We start from the raw sequence: 19,493 nt of genomic DNA on the forward strand, positions 1-19,493 counted from the left end.
TGAAGCAGCAAGCCAGGGCTACCTTTTTTGTTGTCACCTCACCAGTATTGGCAATATGCAAGTTTGGGCTACTTACATTTTTACTCTTTGTTCCAATTATCTTTCACATTTCTCTTCTCTGATATTTCTTTCTCTAATAATAATGCCGGTCTAGCTTGACACCTGTTCCAACATTTTTCCTGCAGAAACATCACCATCTTCCTGAAACACGGCTTCGCTGTATATGTTATTCGAAACATAGGAAAAGTAGCTTGTGCCTGCAGGATAAAGGCATTACTTTCCTCAAATGATTCACAGAGCCAAGAGCTGGACAGGGGCCCTGTAACATGTCAAGCATTATAGATATTTACTGTTTCAGTGCCCTAAGCAAGCTGTTGTCAGGGGGACACAATTTCTAGCAGCAACTCTTGGTTGAAAAAAATAAAATCTAAATAATTTAGGTTAGGCTTGCTTCCAAAGAACATAAATATTCTAATAAAAAATATTTAAAAGATTATTAAAGAATGAATAAGTAGAATGATCCAGTAATTTACATGGGGGGAAAAACAAGAAAAGTCAAGAGAAAAGTCAGGAATCAGTTTCTTCTGCTTTCCTATCTTGTTAATCTTCTCACAACCCCTTAAGGGAGTCTTGTCCCCTAGATTGGGAAACAATGATTTATTGTAATTTATGGTATATGACTAAAAAAGAGAGGGGCCTAAAGTTATGGATTATTTAATTGCACGTCAGTAGTTGTATTTCAAGCAGCTGTTTAAGTAGCTAAGTAATTGATTATGTTGCTGTCAGTGGGTAAAAAAATAAAAGCAGTGACCTGGTTTGGGTTATAAAACAAGTTGGCAGGTTGGAGAGCTGCCTGGACTGACCAAGACTTTGGCTGCCAGCTGCAGAATGGCAACAGTAGGCTATATGAAGTGTGTTAACCCTAAAACACAGCAAATGTGCTTGTTGGCTGAAGTCTATGTAAATCAGTGTTTCATGAACAGCGCTAAATATAGCTCAAACGTAGCCAATGGCTTGTTTTTCTCAAAACAAGAAGAAGACAAAAACAGCGAGGTCTTGCATCGTGGCTCTCCACAGTTGGTTCAATATCAAAGCCTAAACCTGTTTTGTTACCGGCCGCCAGCCGGTCGTGTGGGGAAGACGGCAAGGTCGTCTGGGTTATGGAGCGAATCCAGTGGAGATGCAGCAGTTTGTGGCTCGGCTGTTTGTTTGTTGTCAAGCGGGTCCATCTGGCGGGCAACAGAAGGATTGCTCATGTGGAAAGACGTTAACTGTACATTTTCTTGTTGGAGCTCTCACTTTTATCCGTTATGCCATGAATCCCTTGAGCCGTCTCATTACATACTTTCTCACCATCGTGTTCAGTCCGGATGATTTTCCGGACGAAATATTAAATATCCAAAGCCCAAACTATATAGCTAGGCTACTAAACTTCCGGTCAGGTAGGCTAGTGGAGGGAAAACTTTTTTTCGTTAGCGTCAGCTATTCGACAGTGGGCAGAGAGGGCCGTTTTTAAGGTTAAAACATGTCCTATTAACTTATAATAGCACAAATACAGATATGATAATTAATTTCATTTGCATTAACTTAACACACCAATTGTTTATTTACCACTACGTAGCTACCTCAGTGTGTATATGAACGACAATGCCCACCCGCGGTGCTCATCAGTTCTCACCGGAGTGTGTGGAACTCAAGCCCCCGGCCGGTCACTGAAGAATAGTGGTCGTTAAATATTCATCCTCCGTTCCCGGTGGCACACTTTTCCTTTCTACTGACCGACCCCTGCTGCTCTCAGCCCCGCCAGAGGAGCAACAGAGGTGAGGAACTGTGTAAGTGGTTAAGATGTATGATAAACGGGATTTGTTTTAGTTGTTGGTGTTTTTTATTTTTTCCCTTTTTGACCTATATACAGGATGGGGAAACGTGACTACGAAGCTCCAGTGTGGGTGTGCCGGAGGAAAGGTAGGTTTTTGGGTGCACTCTCACACTCCTCCCTCCCCTTTGGTCCACACACAAACCGTTCAGTATCCGTTTGCCTGCACTTCTCTGCTGCAAGATAAATATGTTATCCTGGAGTGAGACTACCTAATGTTCTCCTTTCCACTCACAAGACTAGGCCTATATATAAAACCAGCAAAAATACTTAGGTAATTGCTTTATGTTGTGTGCACACTTGCTGCAGGCCTGTAAACTAGCTGATCCAACCAACTTCAAACTATTTCAATGCTGCAGGTGGAATGCTGGTCCACTAGATAGCAGTAGATTGCTGTGTGTGTGTGTGTGTGTGTGTGTGTGTGTGTGTGTGTGTGTATAAAATAAGTGACAAACATGGTCTATTGCTCCCCCTCAGGACCTGAATGCTTTTGATGAGCCTCATCAAGTCCACTTCTGTCATAAGTCAGCTTTTCTCTCTCGGGCATGTATCCCAGTTCCTCTGTGTTGTCTCTGCTCTCCAAATGCTATCAAAAGATGGAGGACCGCCTGACAGCAGCGATTGCTTTGGGAAGATGGAGGCTGGCTGCTACTCAGAGCTTTTCACGTTTGATAGAGTCTTTTCATTCTGCTTCAAAGGCAGATGTACGGTTAGAGACAAACCGTGGGAAATCCAGGAAAAAATGCTCTTTTATCACGCTCTCCGTCTTTTTAATGCACGTGTGCACCCACTCAAAGGCATAACTCTGCATAAACACACCGTGCACACATGCACACACATACACTACATGTGCTCTTTGTTGGTTGGTATTGAACAGATTGACTTGCACACCAAGACCAAAAGATCAGGATCTGGCAACCCAACACCTATACCCTGTGACAGGACAGATCTGGCAATCCAACCCCTTCCTTCTAGAAGGGGAATAATTTGGTTGATGGCACTAATAATCAAAGCCCTGTTACTGATCCTTCACTGACTGTGTATGTGCGTGTTCGAGAGAGTCATTTCTCTGTTATTGATACCCAGAGCGAAGACGTCACATCTACAATACAAGTGGGTGTTTCTTCTGCCTCTGCTCCTTCTCCTGCTGTTACGTATGTGAGATACTGTAGGTTGGTGGCTGCATGCAGTTCTCATATTGATGCTGTTTAAATCTAATATTGATGAGAATGTTGCGTCTCTTACTCTCGCTCATACACACACACCTGACAGTATTTTACTCTGAAAAAAATAGGAGCAGATTTAATGTCAGATAGCCTAAAGGTGTGTATACTTCTCTCATGTATAAGTGTACATGCAACACAATAACGGTACAGAAATTAGAGGTTGTTAATTATTGGATTTTTGTGGAGTTGATGACATCTTACTGTCATTCAGTCTTATCCTCTGCATCCTATGTCTCTCTCTTTCTCTCTGTCTTTCTCTTGCTCTCTACCTTTTGTATTATTTATGCCTCGCCCCCTCAGTTGCCCAGAGCTCTCGAGTTTCACCTGTAGAGCCAGATGACAAATTAAGACTCCTTCTACAACCCGCCACAAGGAACTCCTCAATTGCATTCAAACACATTCACAAGAACACAAGTACACACAAACATGCAACCCATCTGGCCTTCTCTCTTTCTTACACACACACACACACACACACACACACACACACACACAGCACAGACACACTAGTTGTCACACACTCTGAGGGCAAGCGTGAGTGCTGTGTTGAGTGAGGGAATGTGTTGTAGTGAGCAACAGAGGACAGAGTAGGTCATAGAAAGAAGCTCAGTGTGACCTAAAGACTTTGTCCCAGAGTTTTTTTGCTTCTGTTTTTTTAACTGCTGAAGAAGAGATCTATTGCAAGGATGCAACAAATTTGAAGACTGCAGAGATTCTGGCGACCACCACACTTGCTCTTCTGCAGTGTTTGCGATTGAATGCAGAGGTGACTATTATGGAAAGCTGTCTTGTTGAATGAGTTTGGTGATACTGCCACAATAGTTTGTCTTTTACTACAACTCTACAAGAGAAAGACTTAACCATAGACAGAATAGAGCTTGAGCTGGAGTAACAGCTGCGTGTTTTGTTTCTGTGTTTTTAATGTTTGTATCCATTTTTGCAGAAAGCAAATACTGCAGGGATCATACTGTTTGGAAATTAGTAAAACCAACACAGTATAAAATTGTTTTTGTAAGAGTTCGTAGTGAGGTTGAGTGTCACAATACAGTTACAGTAATGCTTTGTATACATAAGCAGAATTAGATTTATAGAAGGTGTTTGGAGCTCTGATCCCTTTTGACCCAAAAAACACTTAATGGGGTGGTGATATGAAGATCAAAGTTTACGTAACTACTTGGTTTCATTGTGTGTATGCTAGTATTTGTGTGTATATATGATGTCTATGTGTGTGTGAGGTAAAGATTGCTGACGTTTAGCTATTTATGTTTGGACAGGAGCCTTCATGGGGACCAGATTTGCGCATTGTAGAACGGCTTTGGCCAGGTGGACCTGTCCTCAAACGGAACCTGCACATAGTGCCGGTGCAAAGTCAACTAGGTATATCTAAACCAAGAATTTTTTAAAGGTCAGAATACTGATCATGTTTTCTTACCATAATTACATTTTTTCATTTTAAACTTGAAATACAGTATTACATTCCATACAGTGTGCATGTAATATTTGTGTTTGTGTGTTTAAAGGTTTACAGCATTGCATCCTGAAGAGAGGCCATGATGTTTTCTTAGCCACTTTTGAAAATGCCTAAGAAAGACCCCAAGAAGGACGCAAAGAAGGGCGGAAAACCAGAACCAGAGAAAAAGAAAGAGGAGGAAAAGAAAGGCAAGGATGACAAAAAAGGAGGAAAAGAGGAAAAGAAACCCAGCAAGGATGATAAGAAAGGTGGAAAGGATGATAAGAAAGGAGATAAAGATGATAAGAAAGGGGGAAAGAAGGGAAAGGAGGAGCCACCCAAGGGAAAGGATGATGGAAAGAAAGGAAAAGACAAAGGGAAAGGTAAGAAAGTGGAGTCTGAGGAGGATGAGGAGGAGCTCCTGAGTGATGAGGAAGAGGACGAAGAGTTTAGTGAAGAAGAGTCCGAGGAGGAAGACTCAGAGGATGACAGGAGAGGGAAGGGGCGAGGAGGCAAGGCGACTAAGGGAAAGAAAGGGGGGAAGTCTAGACGTGGGGACTCAGATGAGGATGATGAGGATGAAGAAGAGGAGGATGAAGACTACGAAGAGGATGGCGGCAAATCCAAAAAGAAATCTAAAGATGGCCACCACCATAAAGGAGCGACATCTGATGCTGATGCAAAGAAAAAGAAAGGTAAAAAAAAAGAGGAAGCTCCGCAGCTTCCCATAAAGGAAATCCCAAAGAAAGGTCTGAAGAACATGTCTAGGATGTTCATGAAGTTTTCTGGCTTCAAGAGGCGCAGGAACAGCAGGAAGAAGCTGAAAAGTACATCACGTTTGTTCCTGGGATTGGGGAGGAGAAAAACCCGCCTTGCTAAGAAGAAACGCCGCAAGTCCATGCTGAAGAACACCTCTCGATTCATGATGAGGTTTAAGCGCAGCAAAAATAATAAAAAAGAGAAGGAGGCCAAAGCGAAGGCGGAGAAAAATGGTGGAAAGAAGCCAACCTACATGCTGCTTCGTCTGGGAGGAGGAAATGAATCAAATGAAAAGAAAGGGGGCTTCTTCAAAAACATGTTTGGAAAAAAGAACGGTGACGGGCCTCCTGACGACTTCAAGAACAGAAGTGCGTTGCTGGGTAAGGTCGCAGCGGCAACTAACTGGTTGACCAAGCGCTTCCTGTCCACTAAAATGCAAGAAAATGCAGGACACCATGGCTGGAACGGACATAGACATAACCGAAAAGCCAGCTCCAGAGGTCGTCTAAATGGTTACTATAACAATGGTTATGAGAATGGGGAGGAGGCTTATGGATACGACCAGCAACATTCAGGCATCCAGAAAGATTATGGAGGCTATGATGATGGCTATGGTGGTTATGGAGATGAGGCAACTGCAGCATATGGAAGCCAGGGTCAGTATGGTTACTATGACAATGGAGCAGGGGTTGCAGACTATCAAGACTTGGGTTACTATGAGGAAGAAGGACTCTATGATCCAAATGCAGAATATTATCAAGTAGGTCTTCATGATGATGGCATGGGGGACTACTATAACCCTTATTCTGCCCAAGGCTACTATAACAACCAGGAAGCTGATTACTATGATGACCAACAACAACAACAACAACAGGCAATGGCAATGTATGGTGACGAGGGTCAGGGCTACTATGCACAAATGGGTGAGGATGGATTCCTTGACCCTCAAGCTCAGGGTTATTTTGATGAAAATGTTCAAGGAGTTTACTACGGTAATGGACAAGGGGGTTTCTATGACCTCGGACAGGCAAGTTATTATGAGGACCCTTATGCAGCAACTATGGGAATGCAAGGGGGATTTCCACCAGACTATCAACTTAGTTATAGTGATACTGGCATTCCCTATCAAGATTACAGCTCCCAGCAGGCCATCAGATTTCTACCAGGAGACCAGCAGGCCTTTGGCGTTGGAGGGCAAGGGATGGATCAGCTACAGGGCCTGTATGGGGACCAGTATCCAGACCAGTATGATCAATATGGGGATGATACCGGTGGAGTTCAGGGAGGGGAGATGACATTTAGAGTTCCGAGACCTCAAGTGCGCCTATTTGGGAAAGAACGTCTAGATGTGCCTCTGCCCCCTCCACCTACTTTGCCACCTGATCCAGAATTTGAAGACATGTCAGAAATCCAGTATGAAGACCAGTATCCTCTTGCACCAGGTCAACTTGGTGACATGATGTCAATACAGCAGCAAATGCAAATGTCACCACAACAACAAATGATGATGTCTCCTCAAGAACAAATGATGATGTTTTCTCAACAACAAACTATGTTGTCCCCTCAAGAACAAATGATGATGACCCCACAGATAATGTCACCACAGCAAGAGATGATGTCACCACAGCAACAAATGATGTCACCACAGCAGCAGATGATGTTACAACAAGAACAGAGTATGTCTGCCCAAATGATGCCGTCACAGATGATGTCACCACAGCAACAGATGATGCCCCAACAAATGATGTCACCACAGGAGCAGATGATGTCACAACAAATGATGTCACGAGAGCAGATGTCACCACAGCAACAGATGATGCCCCAGCAAATTATGTCACCACAGCAGCAGATGATGTCACAACAAATGATGTCACCACAGCAGATGTCACCACAGCAACAGATGATGCCCCAACAAATGATGTCACCACAAGAGCAGATGATGTCACAACAAATGATGTTACCACAAGAGCAGATGATGTTGCCACAGCAACGAATGATGTCTCCACAAATGATTTCCCCGCAGGTAATTTTAGCTCTGTTATGTCATTGATGTTGTACAGCCATACCCTGAAATGCTAGAGGACACAGAAAGGCAACTTTGCTAACGTTCAACCTGATTCATTAATATAATGTGGGGTGAACATGTAAAAAAGGTGACAATATTCCCACTGTATTCTAGAGTGCACACCTCCACTGCCCCTCCAAGCTTGCACTTGCACCTTATTTTAAGTAACCCCACTCTAGAGGGAGAGCAAAAGCATCTCTAACTAGAAAGTTTTCACCACATTTATAGCTTTCTGATAGTGAAATCTAAAAATTTAGCACAAGACGATGAGCGGTATTAATTCTAGAGGGAATAAAAAACACATTTGGATGATATAACTAAGTAGGAATTTCAACAGCCAATCAATGGCTATTCTTGCAGATAAGTAGTGTTACAACAATGAACATCTCCCTATTAGCTAGATTATATTCTTGCCATCAGCAGCTTTTATTAAACTTGCTCTTTCCCAACCACTTATCTACGATAAGTGACATATTATTACATGGCTTGTCATAAACAAAATGGTTGAAGAAACACAGCAGTAGTCTAATTCCTGTTAGCACTTTCTTTTGATTTTTTTTAACAACTGCTTTGACGTCTAACTCACTGCAAAGACCAACTGCTAGCCAGGTGCAGGGGATTGCTTGTGAGTGTCAGCTGGCTTGCTCATGCCAGTGCCTGCCAATAGGGGGCTTGAAACTTTTAGTCGGTTGCTTGAAACAACCAATGCTTAACTAGGGTAGTCAACTACTAAATATGTTTTTCTGTAACTTACTGCGTTTTTACGCAGGTTCAAGTTATTTTGTGGTTGTTGTGTGCTATACAATATACTAGGCAGGTATAAACACCTTTCCCAGTCTTCAGAGCTCCCCCACAAATGTTAGCATCGTAAAAGATTAGCCACACAGACCCTGTGCTTCTTGTGCTCGTTATGGTTTGTAGCGGCAAGGCACCATGTTTGGGTGAAGTAGAGAGGTTGGGAGTGTGGTAACTTTTTTCATAATACTGGTTTTGCAGTAACTGACAATGCCATTTCTCTGCTAACATTAGGTGCTTCTTCCACACTTTACAAATACAACAGTGAAATGCATTCTTAATATGTGGTCCAAGAAGTAATTTATATGTAGAGCCAGTTTTCAGAACTAATTTTCCACAAGGTGGATGGTTGTATTCTTATTGGAATACCATTCATTTTCACCAAATGTATTAGTCCCTTAGGTTTTTTTTAATTCTCAATTTATTCTACATATTTGTTGTTGTGTTTTTTCGGCAGCAGATGATGGCAGACCCGATGATGATGTCACAGCCACAGGGTTATGGCCCAGTGATCCCTACTCCAACTGCCATGATTATTAAGCAAGCAAATTTTTCCCCCCTTCCTGGGCGGCGCCTGCAACCCTCTCCAACTCCATCCCGCCGCTCTGTCATCATGCCCTCCCCACAGATGCGGCGCCATCCCTCTGCCATGGCTTCTCCAGCACCTTCTCCTATGCTTCCACAGAGATTCAGCCCCTCCCCACAACCATCCATGAGGAGTGGGTTCATCAATGCCCAAAGACCCCCCTCTGTTATGTCGAGACAAATCTCACCGCCTTCCTCCCCCATGGCCTCCCCCCTCGCCCGTCGTAGAATGCAACCTCAGAGATCACCTTCTCCCCTGGCTCGGGGACCCTCACCCCCTCGCTCTCCCCGTGCCTCCATGATTCGGCGAAGTCCTTCACCCTCACCAAGAGCATCAATGAGACAACGTTCTCCACCTTCCTCACCCCGTGCTTCTATGAGGAGGCGAAGTCCCCCAGCCTCACCCACTCCAGCCCGCAGCCCGTTTGGAGGGAGGACGATGCATGGTCCAACCTCCCCTCGTCATGCATCTCCCCCTCGCTCTCCACAGCTCAGTAGAAGACCATCTCCCTCTCCCTCCCCATCTCGTCGCAGTTTGTCTCCTGCAGGGCCTCGGCCGTCCCAATCATCTCCTACCCTCTCTCGTCGCTCAACTCGGCTGCTCAGGGACCCCACACCGTTGGCCCGGCCTAGGATGAGGGGAAATGTTCCCTTAGGTACTGTCAGGCCCTCACCTATGGGCCTCCGAGGGCGCCCCGTGCCCCCACCCACCCAGAATGTGCGTCCATTCCGTCCCTCCTCCATACAAAGCAATAGGTCTTCTGTTCTCACAGTGGACTCCTCCCTCCTTTCCTCCCCTTTTCACTCCCCTCACATGGTCCACCGTGCTCCTCTGGGGAGGAGAGAATCTGGTCGATTTCGTCCTCGCCCTGTGGCTCGAGGACGTCCTATAGCTCACCAGTCTATAAGAAGGATGCCTTCCGCCTCTCCACAGCCCTCCCTTAAACACATGTCATATCCTGCATCCCCACGCTTTGGCCGAGAGCCAGCCCAAGTAGTAGACATGGGTGAGATGGTTACGGAATATGAACCTTATGCTCCCTCATCCCCTATGTTTTCTGGTGCAAGGCGAAACCAGTCAATTCGGGATGCGTCCTATGTTCCCTCACTGCAGAGACCAATGTCACCTTATGAGCAGCCTATGACCCCTTCTTCTCCCATGTTGTCTCGGGCTCTGCAGAATCAGGCTATACAGGATGCATCTTACGCCTCTCCTTTACAAAGGCCAATGTCCCCTTATGAACAGCCTATGGCTCCTTCATCTCCCATGTTGTCTCGGGCTCTGCAGAATCAGGCACTACAGGATGCATCCTACGCTTCTCCTTTACAAAGGCCAATGTCCCCTTATGAACAGCCTATGGCCCCTTCATCTCCTATGCTCTCGCGGGCTCTGCAGAATCAGGCTATACAGGATGCATCCTACGCTTCTCCTTTACAAAGGCCAATGTCCCCTTATGAACAGCCTATGGCCCCTTCATCTCCTATGCTCTCGCGGGCTCTGCAGAATCAGGCTATACAGGATGCATCCTACGCTTCTCCTTTACAAAGGCCAATGTCCCCTTATGAACAGCCTATGGCCCCTTCATCTCCCATGTTGTCTCGGGCTCTGCAGAATCAGGCTATACAGGATGCATCCTACGCTTCTCCTTTACAAAGGCCAATGTCCCCTTATGAACAGCCTATGGCCCCTTCATCTCCCATGTTGTCTCGGGCTCTGCAGAATCAGGCTATACAGGATGCATCCTACGCTTCTCCTTTACAAAGGCCAATGTCCCCTTATGAACAGCCTATGGCCCCTTCATCTCCCATGTTGTCTCGGGCTCTGCAGAATCAGGCTATACAGGATGCATCCTACGCTTCTCCTTTACAAAGGCCAATGTCCCCTTATGAACAGCCTATGGCCCCTTCTTCCCCAATGCTATCTGGAGCTCTGCAAAACCAGGCAGTGAGAGAAGCTTCCTATGCATCTCCTCTTCAAAGGCCAATGTCCCCATATGCCCAATCTGTACCTTCATCTCCAATGCTCTCTGGAGCCATGAGACATGGTCAGGCACTAAGAGGTGTGGCTTCTTATCAGACTCCACAGCTCCGTTCACCATACGGACCAACTATTGTTACTCCATATGATTATATCTCTGAGCCTGGTCCATCACCACTGCTTCATGATGCCCTACAGAACAGGTCTAATTTGCAGAATGTGTCATCTTTAAGATCCCCTATGATGCAACATCGTAACCCTTATGCACCAGCTGGGCCTCAGCTCCATAATGCTCTTCAACAGAACCCAAATCTCCGCCAAGCATCTTATCAGACACCTATGCAACTCAGACGGTCCCCATATGGACCCCCACCACCCTCCTCACCAATGTTAGGAAGTGCCCTGCTAAACTCACAGTTGATGCAGGCATCCTACCGGTTGCCAGATGGAACCTTGGTGTCACCATATGCACATACACCTTCCTCTCCATTGCTCGGTCATGCCTTGCAAAACCGACAAATTCGTGGAGCCTCGTACACTTTGCCTGATGGATCAGTTATCATGGTAGGTAAAAGGTTAAAATAACTATACAACCTGACATGTATTTTTGTCTACACATGGAACAACAATTGTTTTATTACAGCTGTAATCTCCTGTATTACCCCACAGGACCCACGTATCCCCCAGAAGCCCATGTCTCCTAACCTTTCCAGAGCTCTTCAAAACCAGAATGTCAGGACTGCTTCATATGTTCTTCCTGATGGCACCATTATAGACCCGAGGCAGCAGGTAACCCATGCCTATTGTTGTTTTCCTTTCTTTTCTCTCCGTAATATTGTTAACCAAGAATTAGGTAAAGCTAAGGATATTTTTCTCGCTCTGCTGTCTCTGCTCGTTCAGCAAGCCATTTCCCCAAACTTGGCTAAGGCCCTAAGCAACCCAGCTCTGCGTGCAGCCTCCTATTCCCTCCCAGATGGTACCATTGTGATTGACCCTAAGAAACCGAAGTCCCCGAACCTTACAGCAGCACTTCAGAACCCTTACCTGAAAAGTGCATCTTACACCCTGCCCGATGGTACTATCATCATTGATCCACGGAAACCTGTTTCTCCAAACCTCTCCAGCGCACTTCAAAACTCTGCTCTGCGGGACGCCTCCTTCACACTACCGAAAGGGGTTCAGGACCCAAATACACCCATGTCACCAAACTTGGCTAAGGTTAGCTATGGTTTCAGACTGTATGGTTTCCCCTTCTTTCACCCTACCTATTACTTTGTGTCTGTGGATCTATTAGTTGTTCCTCTCTTCTCATCTAAATGGTAGGACTTGGGATAGAGAATTGAAATTGTTTCCACAAATTAAATAATAATTGGTAATGAAATATACTAAGCTGCTGCTGCTATAATTCTACTGACATTTACTGACTGAATTGCACTTGTTTAACCTCTCAGGCTAACCTTAACTGAAACCAGCCATTGTAATACTTAGGCTCTCAGTAACCCAGCCTTGAAGGGAGCTGCATACACCCTCCCAGATGGAACAATTATAGTTGACCCAAGGAAACCAAAGAGCCCCAACCTGACAGCCGCCCTGCAGAATCCCTATTTAAAGGGTGTGTCCTACACCCTGCCTGATGGAACCATCATCATTGACCCACGGAAACCAATTGGCCCTGACCTGTCTAAAGTATGTACCTGTTAAACATTAATTTAAGCAAAGGCTTTAGCACCTACTTGTTTTATTGGCTCTTTATTCACTAACCTGGTCCCTGTGTTGCTTTGAAAATCAAATATATCATTTTAGCCATCACAGACCTTTGAATTCTACAATTTGATGACAATAACTTGCAAAATGTAGTGAATTGTGATTTTAACCTTGAATAACTACCTGGTGTCTTGCTCTGTAGGCTCTAATGAATGAGAACCTTCGTAGTGCATCATACCGGCTCCCTGATGGTACCCTGGTTATCCCTGGCCAGAAGCCCTCCACTCCCAACCTCTCAGCTGCTCTGAGGCAAAACCAGGCCCTTCGGTCTTCAGGTCTCTATAATCTAGGAGGAAACTCTGTACTATCAGGTGCACCCAGACCCACCACTCCCAACCTTGCCTCTGCGCTGCGGAATGAGGAACTCCATGGTGTCAGTTTCAGGTAGGGAACTACACTATAAATGGAAACTAGGACAGAGAATGACCTGACATGCTTGTCCAAAAAGCTTCAAGCTAGGCATTCACTTTTCACCAGTGGAGAATGAAATGCTAGCCCTTTTCGATCAAAAATGTCCAGGAACAAGAGGAACTTAACCCACAAACTAAATTAGAAACTAAAAGTCCAAAGAATGCTCCTATTGGCATTTCCACTGCATCTGAAGAACTGGGAAGATTAGGCCAATACAACTTACTTTGCTCTTTTTTAACTAGTTGGAACAACAAAGTCTAATGTTTTTAACTTTAGTTAACATCAAGAAATGTGCACCCTTGATCCTAATATCAATGCTAGAGTTTTAACAGTCCTTGTTTTATGAATGAAGCAGCACACAAGTGGTACACAAGGTTCCATGGAGTTTCTTTTTGAGCAACACTCTGCCTTGCAAACCCCACCCAGAACGTTTCTCAATCATCATAAAGTACTAAGTCCAGAGCAGGGACTTCTTTTACACATTGAACCATTGTACAAGAACAAAATTTTGTCCTTGATTTCTCCGGTCGAAACGTAGATATCCTCAAAAGTTTCTTAGTCCCCTGAGAAAGTTCCTGTGGTAGAAGCCCTATATGTAAAAAAAGCCAAGTGAATTGCCATTTATCTCACAATGACATGTCCATGCTGTACAAGCCTTTGTTACATGTTCTTAATTGAAGAGAACCATTCCTTGTTCTACAGGCTGCCGGATGGCTCTGTTCTCACACGTCGGTTCCACAACCCAAGACTGTCTGAAGCCGTCCAAAACCAGCAGCTTCGCTATGCCTCATACACGGTGCCAACAGGCCTGCAGGGTGAGGATAATCGCTATGCTGTGATTCCTCCCTATGGGCCACGCTCAGGACACTGGGCCAGGAATGCCCGAGGAGGAGGGGAAGGAGGGGAAGACGTTTGGGCAGCTGAGAGGGTTTTACCACATGGGACGGTCCAGAATCTGTCAAAGTGGGCCATGTACAGAGAAGATGGGGTGTTAGAAGGATATTCACCCACAGCTCGACTTGTGGACGGACAGCCTCAGGACACAAAGTGGACTCCTGACAGAGATAGAGTACCTGGTCAGAGCTGGTATGACAAGGTAGCTAAATTTACGAATTTATGTATTATGTGTCTGTACAGGCAGCATTTACCTATTTTTTAAATAGGTTTTTAACAACAACTGATGTACTGTGTAGCGTAAGACAGAAGCTGGATGGCTCACAAAATCATAGAATACTGGAATTTCAGCATATTTTATGTCAACACTGCAACAACTGATAACAATATCCATCAAGCTTTGACAATGTTGCATGACAGTGTTTTAATTACAAACCATTATGTGTGTGTGTGTGTGTGTGTGTGTGTGTGTGTGTGTGTGTTTGTGTCCAGATCTACTCTATCCTAAGTATGCCCACAACAGCCCACAGGGTTAAACGCTGGGCGGAAGGAATGGAGGACATGACACAGCTGCCGTAAGCAGAATCTAGTATTAACAAACAGCCTCACAGTCATTCATGTCACACACTTCACACAGCTCATTTCAATGCATATCCTTTCAGTTTCTTGAATCAACTATTTACAGTGTACGTGTGTGTATTTGTATGTGTGTGTTCCAGTGTGCCTGTAGGCTTTGAAATTTCAATTCAGAAAGAAATCCCCAGCATTAAGTATTTTATTAAAATGCAGCACCCAAATAGATCTCTTCACATCGTGAGGAATCCTCTGCATTCGATTGTTGTGTCTTTCTAACAGCAGTTTGAAGATATTATTACACAATCATTTCCTGACATTCTGCAAAGTTGAAACTCTCTCTGATGTCTGACACCTTGAATGTCATTGAAAAGTAATCAATATTGGATGTTGAAGTGAGTGTGGGGATACTGCTGCAGTGTGACAATATGTGCTCTGTACGTGTGTGTTTCATTTCCTCTGTGTTTAATTTCAGTGAACTGAATGAGAGCACAGTTCTGATGAACCTGAAGAAGCGCTACGACCAGGAACTTGTTTATGTAAGCTTAATTTCTAATATGCAAATTAGACAACTAATATCATCAAATGTCATGGACATCTACTTATCCGCTCTCTTTCTTGTCCTTTTCCTCTCTCTATTTCTTCCACACAGACCTACATAGGCAGCATCCTCGTGTCTGTGAATCCCTACAAGTTGCTCAACATTTATGGCACAGACATGGTGCTTCAGTATGGGGGACGCGGCCTGAGTGACAACCCTCCGTAAGACCTGGGAGTGTGTGTGTGTGTGTGTGTGTGTGTGTGTGTGTGTGTGTGTGTGTGTGTGTGTGTGTGTGTGTGTGTGTGTGTGTGTGTGTGTGTGTGTGTGTGTGTGTGTGTGTGTGTGTGTGTGTGTGTGTTAGATCTGGGCATATATAGCCTTTGAACTTGTTACCTCCAGCAAGGATGTTATGTTTTCAGTGTGGTTTGTCTGTCTATGTGTTGGTAAGCAGGAATTCTCAAAATGTGATCGCTCATCTCTAAAACATATGATGGAAAGTTAGGCCACTGGCCAAAGAACAAGTGATTTGTTTTTGATTCAGAGAAAGTACTTTTAGGAAGATTTCAACATCACAATATACAGCTTTTTTCTTTTTTTTTAAAATATATTTTCACTATTTTTTCAGTTAAATGAAAATATGGCATATCTATCGATGATTACTTGATGATGATACTTGTATATCACTATGTGTAATTTAAGACAAATTCAGGTCTAAATGCAGATCAACATTTTCTGCAAATGTTCTCTTAATAAAATACCAACAATTACCACACAAAACTCTTTAACCTTTAACTGTAACCTTTGAGTCTGTGTGTTCCTGTACTGTTGTACTACATCTGTCTACATGTGTTTTAAGCTGTGTTCTGAGATACAATATGATGGTCAATAGAGGTGTAAATGCCAGCACTCTCAGGTGTTAGTTAATAAGAGCCTCCTATTACACTGCTGTTGGTTGGTTGCCAAGGGAGAGTTTGGTTATAGATTTCACTACCACTTCACATTACACACACACACACACACACACACACACACACACAAACACACACATATACACACACACAACCAATGAGCATACAAATGTGGTTTTTCATTACAATATGTTTTGTTGTGTTGCAGTCATCTTTTTGCCATTGCTAATCGCTCATATACCACCATGATGGATGCCAAAAAGGACCAATGCATTATGATCAGGTATGAAAAGCTGTTACTGTTACAGGCATTTTGAACTTGCTCTTCATTTCAACTAGCAGCACTTTAAAAAAACTTAAACTAAAACGGTTTTGTGAAAATTCTATTTGAGTTTTTTTTTTATTTTTATTTTTATTTTTTTATTACTGTGTCCACAATGTGTTACATCCTCTTAATGAACAAAGAAGAAAAATAAGTGCTGTAAAATACCTGTTAACCGTTTTTGTTATTACAGCGGAGAAAGCGGGTCAGGAAAGACTGAAGCTACTAAACTGATCCTGCGTTACCTGACAGCCATACATCACAAGTGCAACGTCACACAACAGGTATATATACGATATATTATGTAGCTATCGGTACATGCATGCTAAAAAACACAGTCCATTCTGTGGTAATTTCAGCTAACACTGATATTGCTTTCCTTTCTAATCTTCTCTCGTTTTCTCTACAACCCCCCTTCAGATAGAGGTAAAGTACTCCTGCCCTCCGTTTTTACTCTTATGAAAACCACCATCCCTGTTGAAGATAGCCATGGTAACATTTTACTTTGTGGTGATTGGTCAGATCCTGGAGGCCACGCCCCTGTTGGAGTCTTTTGGGAATGCCAAAACAGTGCGCAATGACAACTCTTCACGGTTTGGCAAATACACGCAGATCTACATGGAGGAGTGAGTAGTAACAACTTCTACCAATAACCAAACTCATCTTACTGTAAGAAACATCAGCAACAAGTTTGAGTTTTCAGGGCTTCTAATTCCAGAAAAGGTTAGTCCCACTGACCTTCATCTCGCTCTCTGAAGAAGGTAGTTGAAGCCAAACATTGCTACGTTGTATTAGTAAATTGATTTGCAGAGGAAACGTTATTTTATCTGTTGCACCAATGCATGATGGGGTTTGGGATTTTCTCCTATATGCAGCACTTTAGACATTTTGGACCTCTTTACAATTGCAAAAATAAACATAAAAAAACCTTAGTACAGCAGACAGCATACTGACATTGACCTCAAAAACTTGAATACATTGTTTTTTTATTCAGGAAATGTGTGAAAATGCAATCACCTTTTTATGAATCCCACAATACCATACTACAATTAATTGTTGCTATAATAATGCATTACTATAGTTACTGCATGTCTTGGCTTAGAATAAAACTATTTGTCTACAACAGAAGTGCAGATTGGCTGTAGTTTCTCTGGTATAAACCATTGAATATTAACAGTCTATGGTATAAACACAAGCACTTGTAAAGCTAACAAGCAGCCTGTATGTTAGCTTAACTTTGAATAGGCATCACACTCACACATACACACACATGGGCTTAGTGGAGATATGTCTCAGAAACACAGTCAGATAAGTAGTTGACCTTCTGCTAGGACTGTGACAAAGAAGATCTGAGCACATTACACATGCATGACCTCAGACTTACTGTGTGTGTGTGTGTGTGTGTGTGTGTGTGTGTGTGTGTACCGGCATGTGTGTCATTTAAAGGGGTGTAATCAGCGGTGCCATAACGTCTCAGTACCTGCTGGAGAAGTCCCGCATTGTCTTTCAGGTGAAACGCACACACACACACACACACACACACACACACACACATACACACACACACACGAACACAGCAGGTCAGGTGGAGTCTTCTTACCAGTGAGTCATTGTGAGAAAGAGGAGATTGTACAGGAAGACAGCATGAGGTGTCAAACATGTTGCACTCTATCATTACACAGCCCAGTTTGTCATCCATCCAACCAACCAACCATTTCCTACAGCATTATTTCCATTTCAGTAAATCTACCACAGATCTAAATTGTAGAGCTTTTCTTAATGTGTATGCAAATACGTGTCAACGTGATTGATTTATGTGTTTCATGTGACTGTGTGTGTGTGTGTGTGTGTGTGTGTGTGTGTGTGTGTGTTCATTCACAGGCCAAATCGGAGAGGAACTATCACATCTTCTATGAGATGTTGGCAGGTCTTCCTCCTTATGAGAAGCGCTCACTGTATCTGCAGGAAGCTGAGACTTACTACTATCTCAATCAGGTGCTTAGAGAAATATGAAATACACCCTGTCTACACACACACACACACACACACACACACACACACACACACACACACACAGAACAGCACAGTACAGATAAGGAGTGGTCACTGTAATCAATTTCATAGTCACATTAGCAAATGAGATGCCAAATTTCTGAAAATGTCATTTATTCTACAAAGTGATTAATGGCACAAACATAACACTCATTGCAGTACCCAAATATGGAGTAAGGAACATTTGCAGTTTGTATTCTTTGTATCAGAGATATACAGTATTGATAGATGAATGTACTTTGCGGATTTATTTGCAAAATGGATATATAGCTTGTCACTGTGTGTATCAGGTAGTAAGGCTTTATGATTTTATGATTTTTGTATTCTTCTTTAGCAGTGGTTATGACTCCTCAAACAAACCAATGTCGACTTGTGACTCCTTGTCATATGTTGCATATGTATGAGTTGTGAGTAACCATTTGAGTAATTCTCTGAGATGAAGGGGAAAAATAGATATAATTATATGTTCAGTTCAATTTTATTTATATAGCACGTTTAAAAACAACCATAGTTGACCAAAGTGCTTAACAAAGTTCAAAATCAAAGAGATAATATACACAAACAATACACAGTATACAATACAAAATAACCAACAGCACAACAACAAGGTCAAGATATCAAAGCTCAACTTGATTTGAAAGCCAAAGCATAGTAATGGGTCTTAAGCAAGGACTTGAAAGTTTCAATGTTCTGAGCTGTTCTTACATTAATAGGTAGACCATTCCAGAGGTTTGGAGCAGCCACTGCAAAGGCTCGGTCACCTTTATTTTTTAACCTGGTATGTGTGCATAGCTCTAAGAATGGTAATGTTTGTTGGTCAGTTGGTTGGTCCAGACTGAAATACCTCAACAACTATTACAGTAAATAGTTTACCGTGAAGTTTTGTACATACATTCATGTTTATGGACGGATTGTACTAATATTGGTGATCCCCTGATTTTTCCTCTCATACCAGGTTGACAATTGTTTTTTGTTTTTTATTTGTTTTTTTTTACTGAAATATCTCTTCAACTATTGGATGGATTGCCACAATATTTGATACAGATATTCATGTTCCCCTCAGGGTGAATTGTAATAACTCTGGTGATCTCCTAATTTTTCTTCTTGCAGCAAAATTCTAAATTTTAATTTGTCCAATACTTTGGTTGTTGACCAAATACAGTACCTGCAATACTGTATTGTGACATTCCCATCAGCCTCAGCTGTACTTTGTGTTTAGTGTCAGTTAGGAAATGTGTTAACATGCTAAATAATGAAAGTGATCATGCTAAACATCTGCACATTAGCATTGTCA

General features: G+C 43.1%; 1 protein-coding gene across 1 annotated transcript in view; it reads left to right on the forward strand.

Annotated features, from left to right (window-relative positions):
* Window positions 1-1,101: 1,101 nt before the first annotated feature.
* The window catches only part of myo15ab (myosin XVAb), a 58,331-nt gene continuing 39,939 nt past the window's right edge, over window positions 1,102-19,493 (forward strand). The window contains exons 1-20 of the mRNA XM_036000846.1: window positions 1,102-1,820; window positions 1,916-1,965; window positions 4,377-4,479; window positions 4,623-7,334; window positions 8,629-9,942; window positions 10,159-11,298; window positions 11,404-11,523; window positions 11,635-11,952; window positions 12,223-12,420; window positions 12,641-12,882; window positions 13,612-14,005; window positions 14,296-14,378; window positions 14,852-14,915; window positions 15,029-15,138; window positions 16,034-16,108; window positions 16,341-16,431; window positions 16,568-16,573; window positions 16,670-16,773; window positions 17,594-17,657; window positions 18,029-18,142. Coding sequence (XP_035856739.1) covers window positions 4,680-7,334; window positions 8,629-9,942; window positions 10,159-11,298; window positions 11,404-11,523; window positions 11,635-11,952; window positions 12,223-12,420; window positions 12,641-12,882; window positions 13,612-14,005; window positions 14,296-14,378; window positions 14,852-14,915; window positions 15,029-15,138; window positions 16,034-16,108; window positions 16,341-16,431; window positions 16,568-16,573; window positions 16,670-16,773; window positions 17,594-17,657; window positions 18,029-18,142 — 7,092 coding nt within the window. The 5' untranslated portion in view covers window positions 1,102-1,820; window positions 1,916-1,965; window positions 4,377-4,479; window positions 4,623-4,679. The remainder of the gene's footprint in view (window positions 1,821-1,915; window positions 1,966-4,376; window positions 4,480-4,622; window positions 7,335-8,628; window positions 9,943-10,158; window positions 11,299-11,403; window positions 11,524-11,634; window positions 11,953-12,222; window positions 12,421-12,640; window positions 12,883-13,611; window positions 14,006-14,295; window positions 14,379-14,851; window positions 14,916-15,028; window positions 15,139-16,033; window positions 16,109-16,340; window positions 16,432-16,567; window positions 16,574-16,669; window positions 16,774-17,593; window positions 17,658-18,028; window positions 18,143-19,493) is intronic.

The sequence above is a fragment of the Sander lucioperca genome, chromosome 4 (genome assembly GCF_008315115.2).
Source record: "Sander lucioperca isolate FBNREF2018 chromosome 4, SLUC_FBN_1.2, whole genome shotgun sequence".
Classification (NCBI taxonomy): domain Eukaryota; kingdom Metazoa; phylum Chordata; class Actinopteri; order Perciformes; family Percidae; genus Sander; species Sander lucioperca.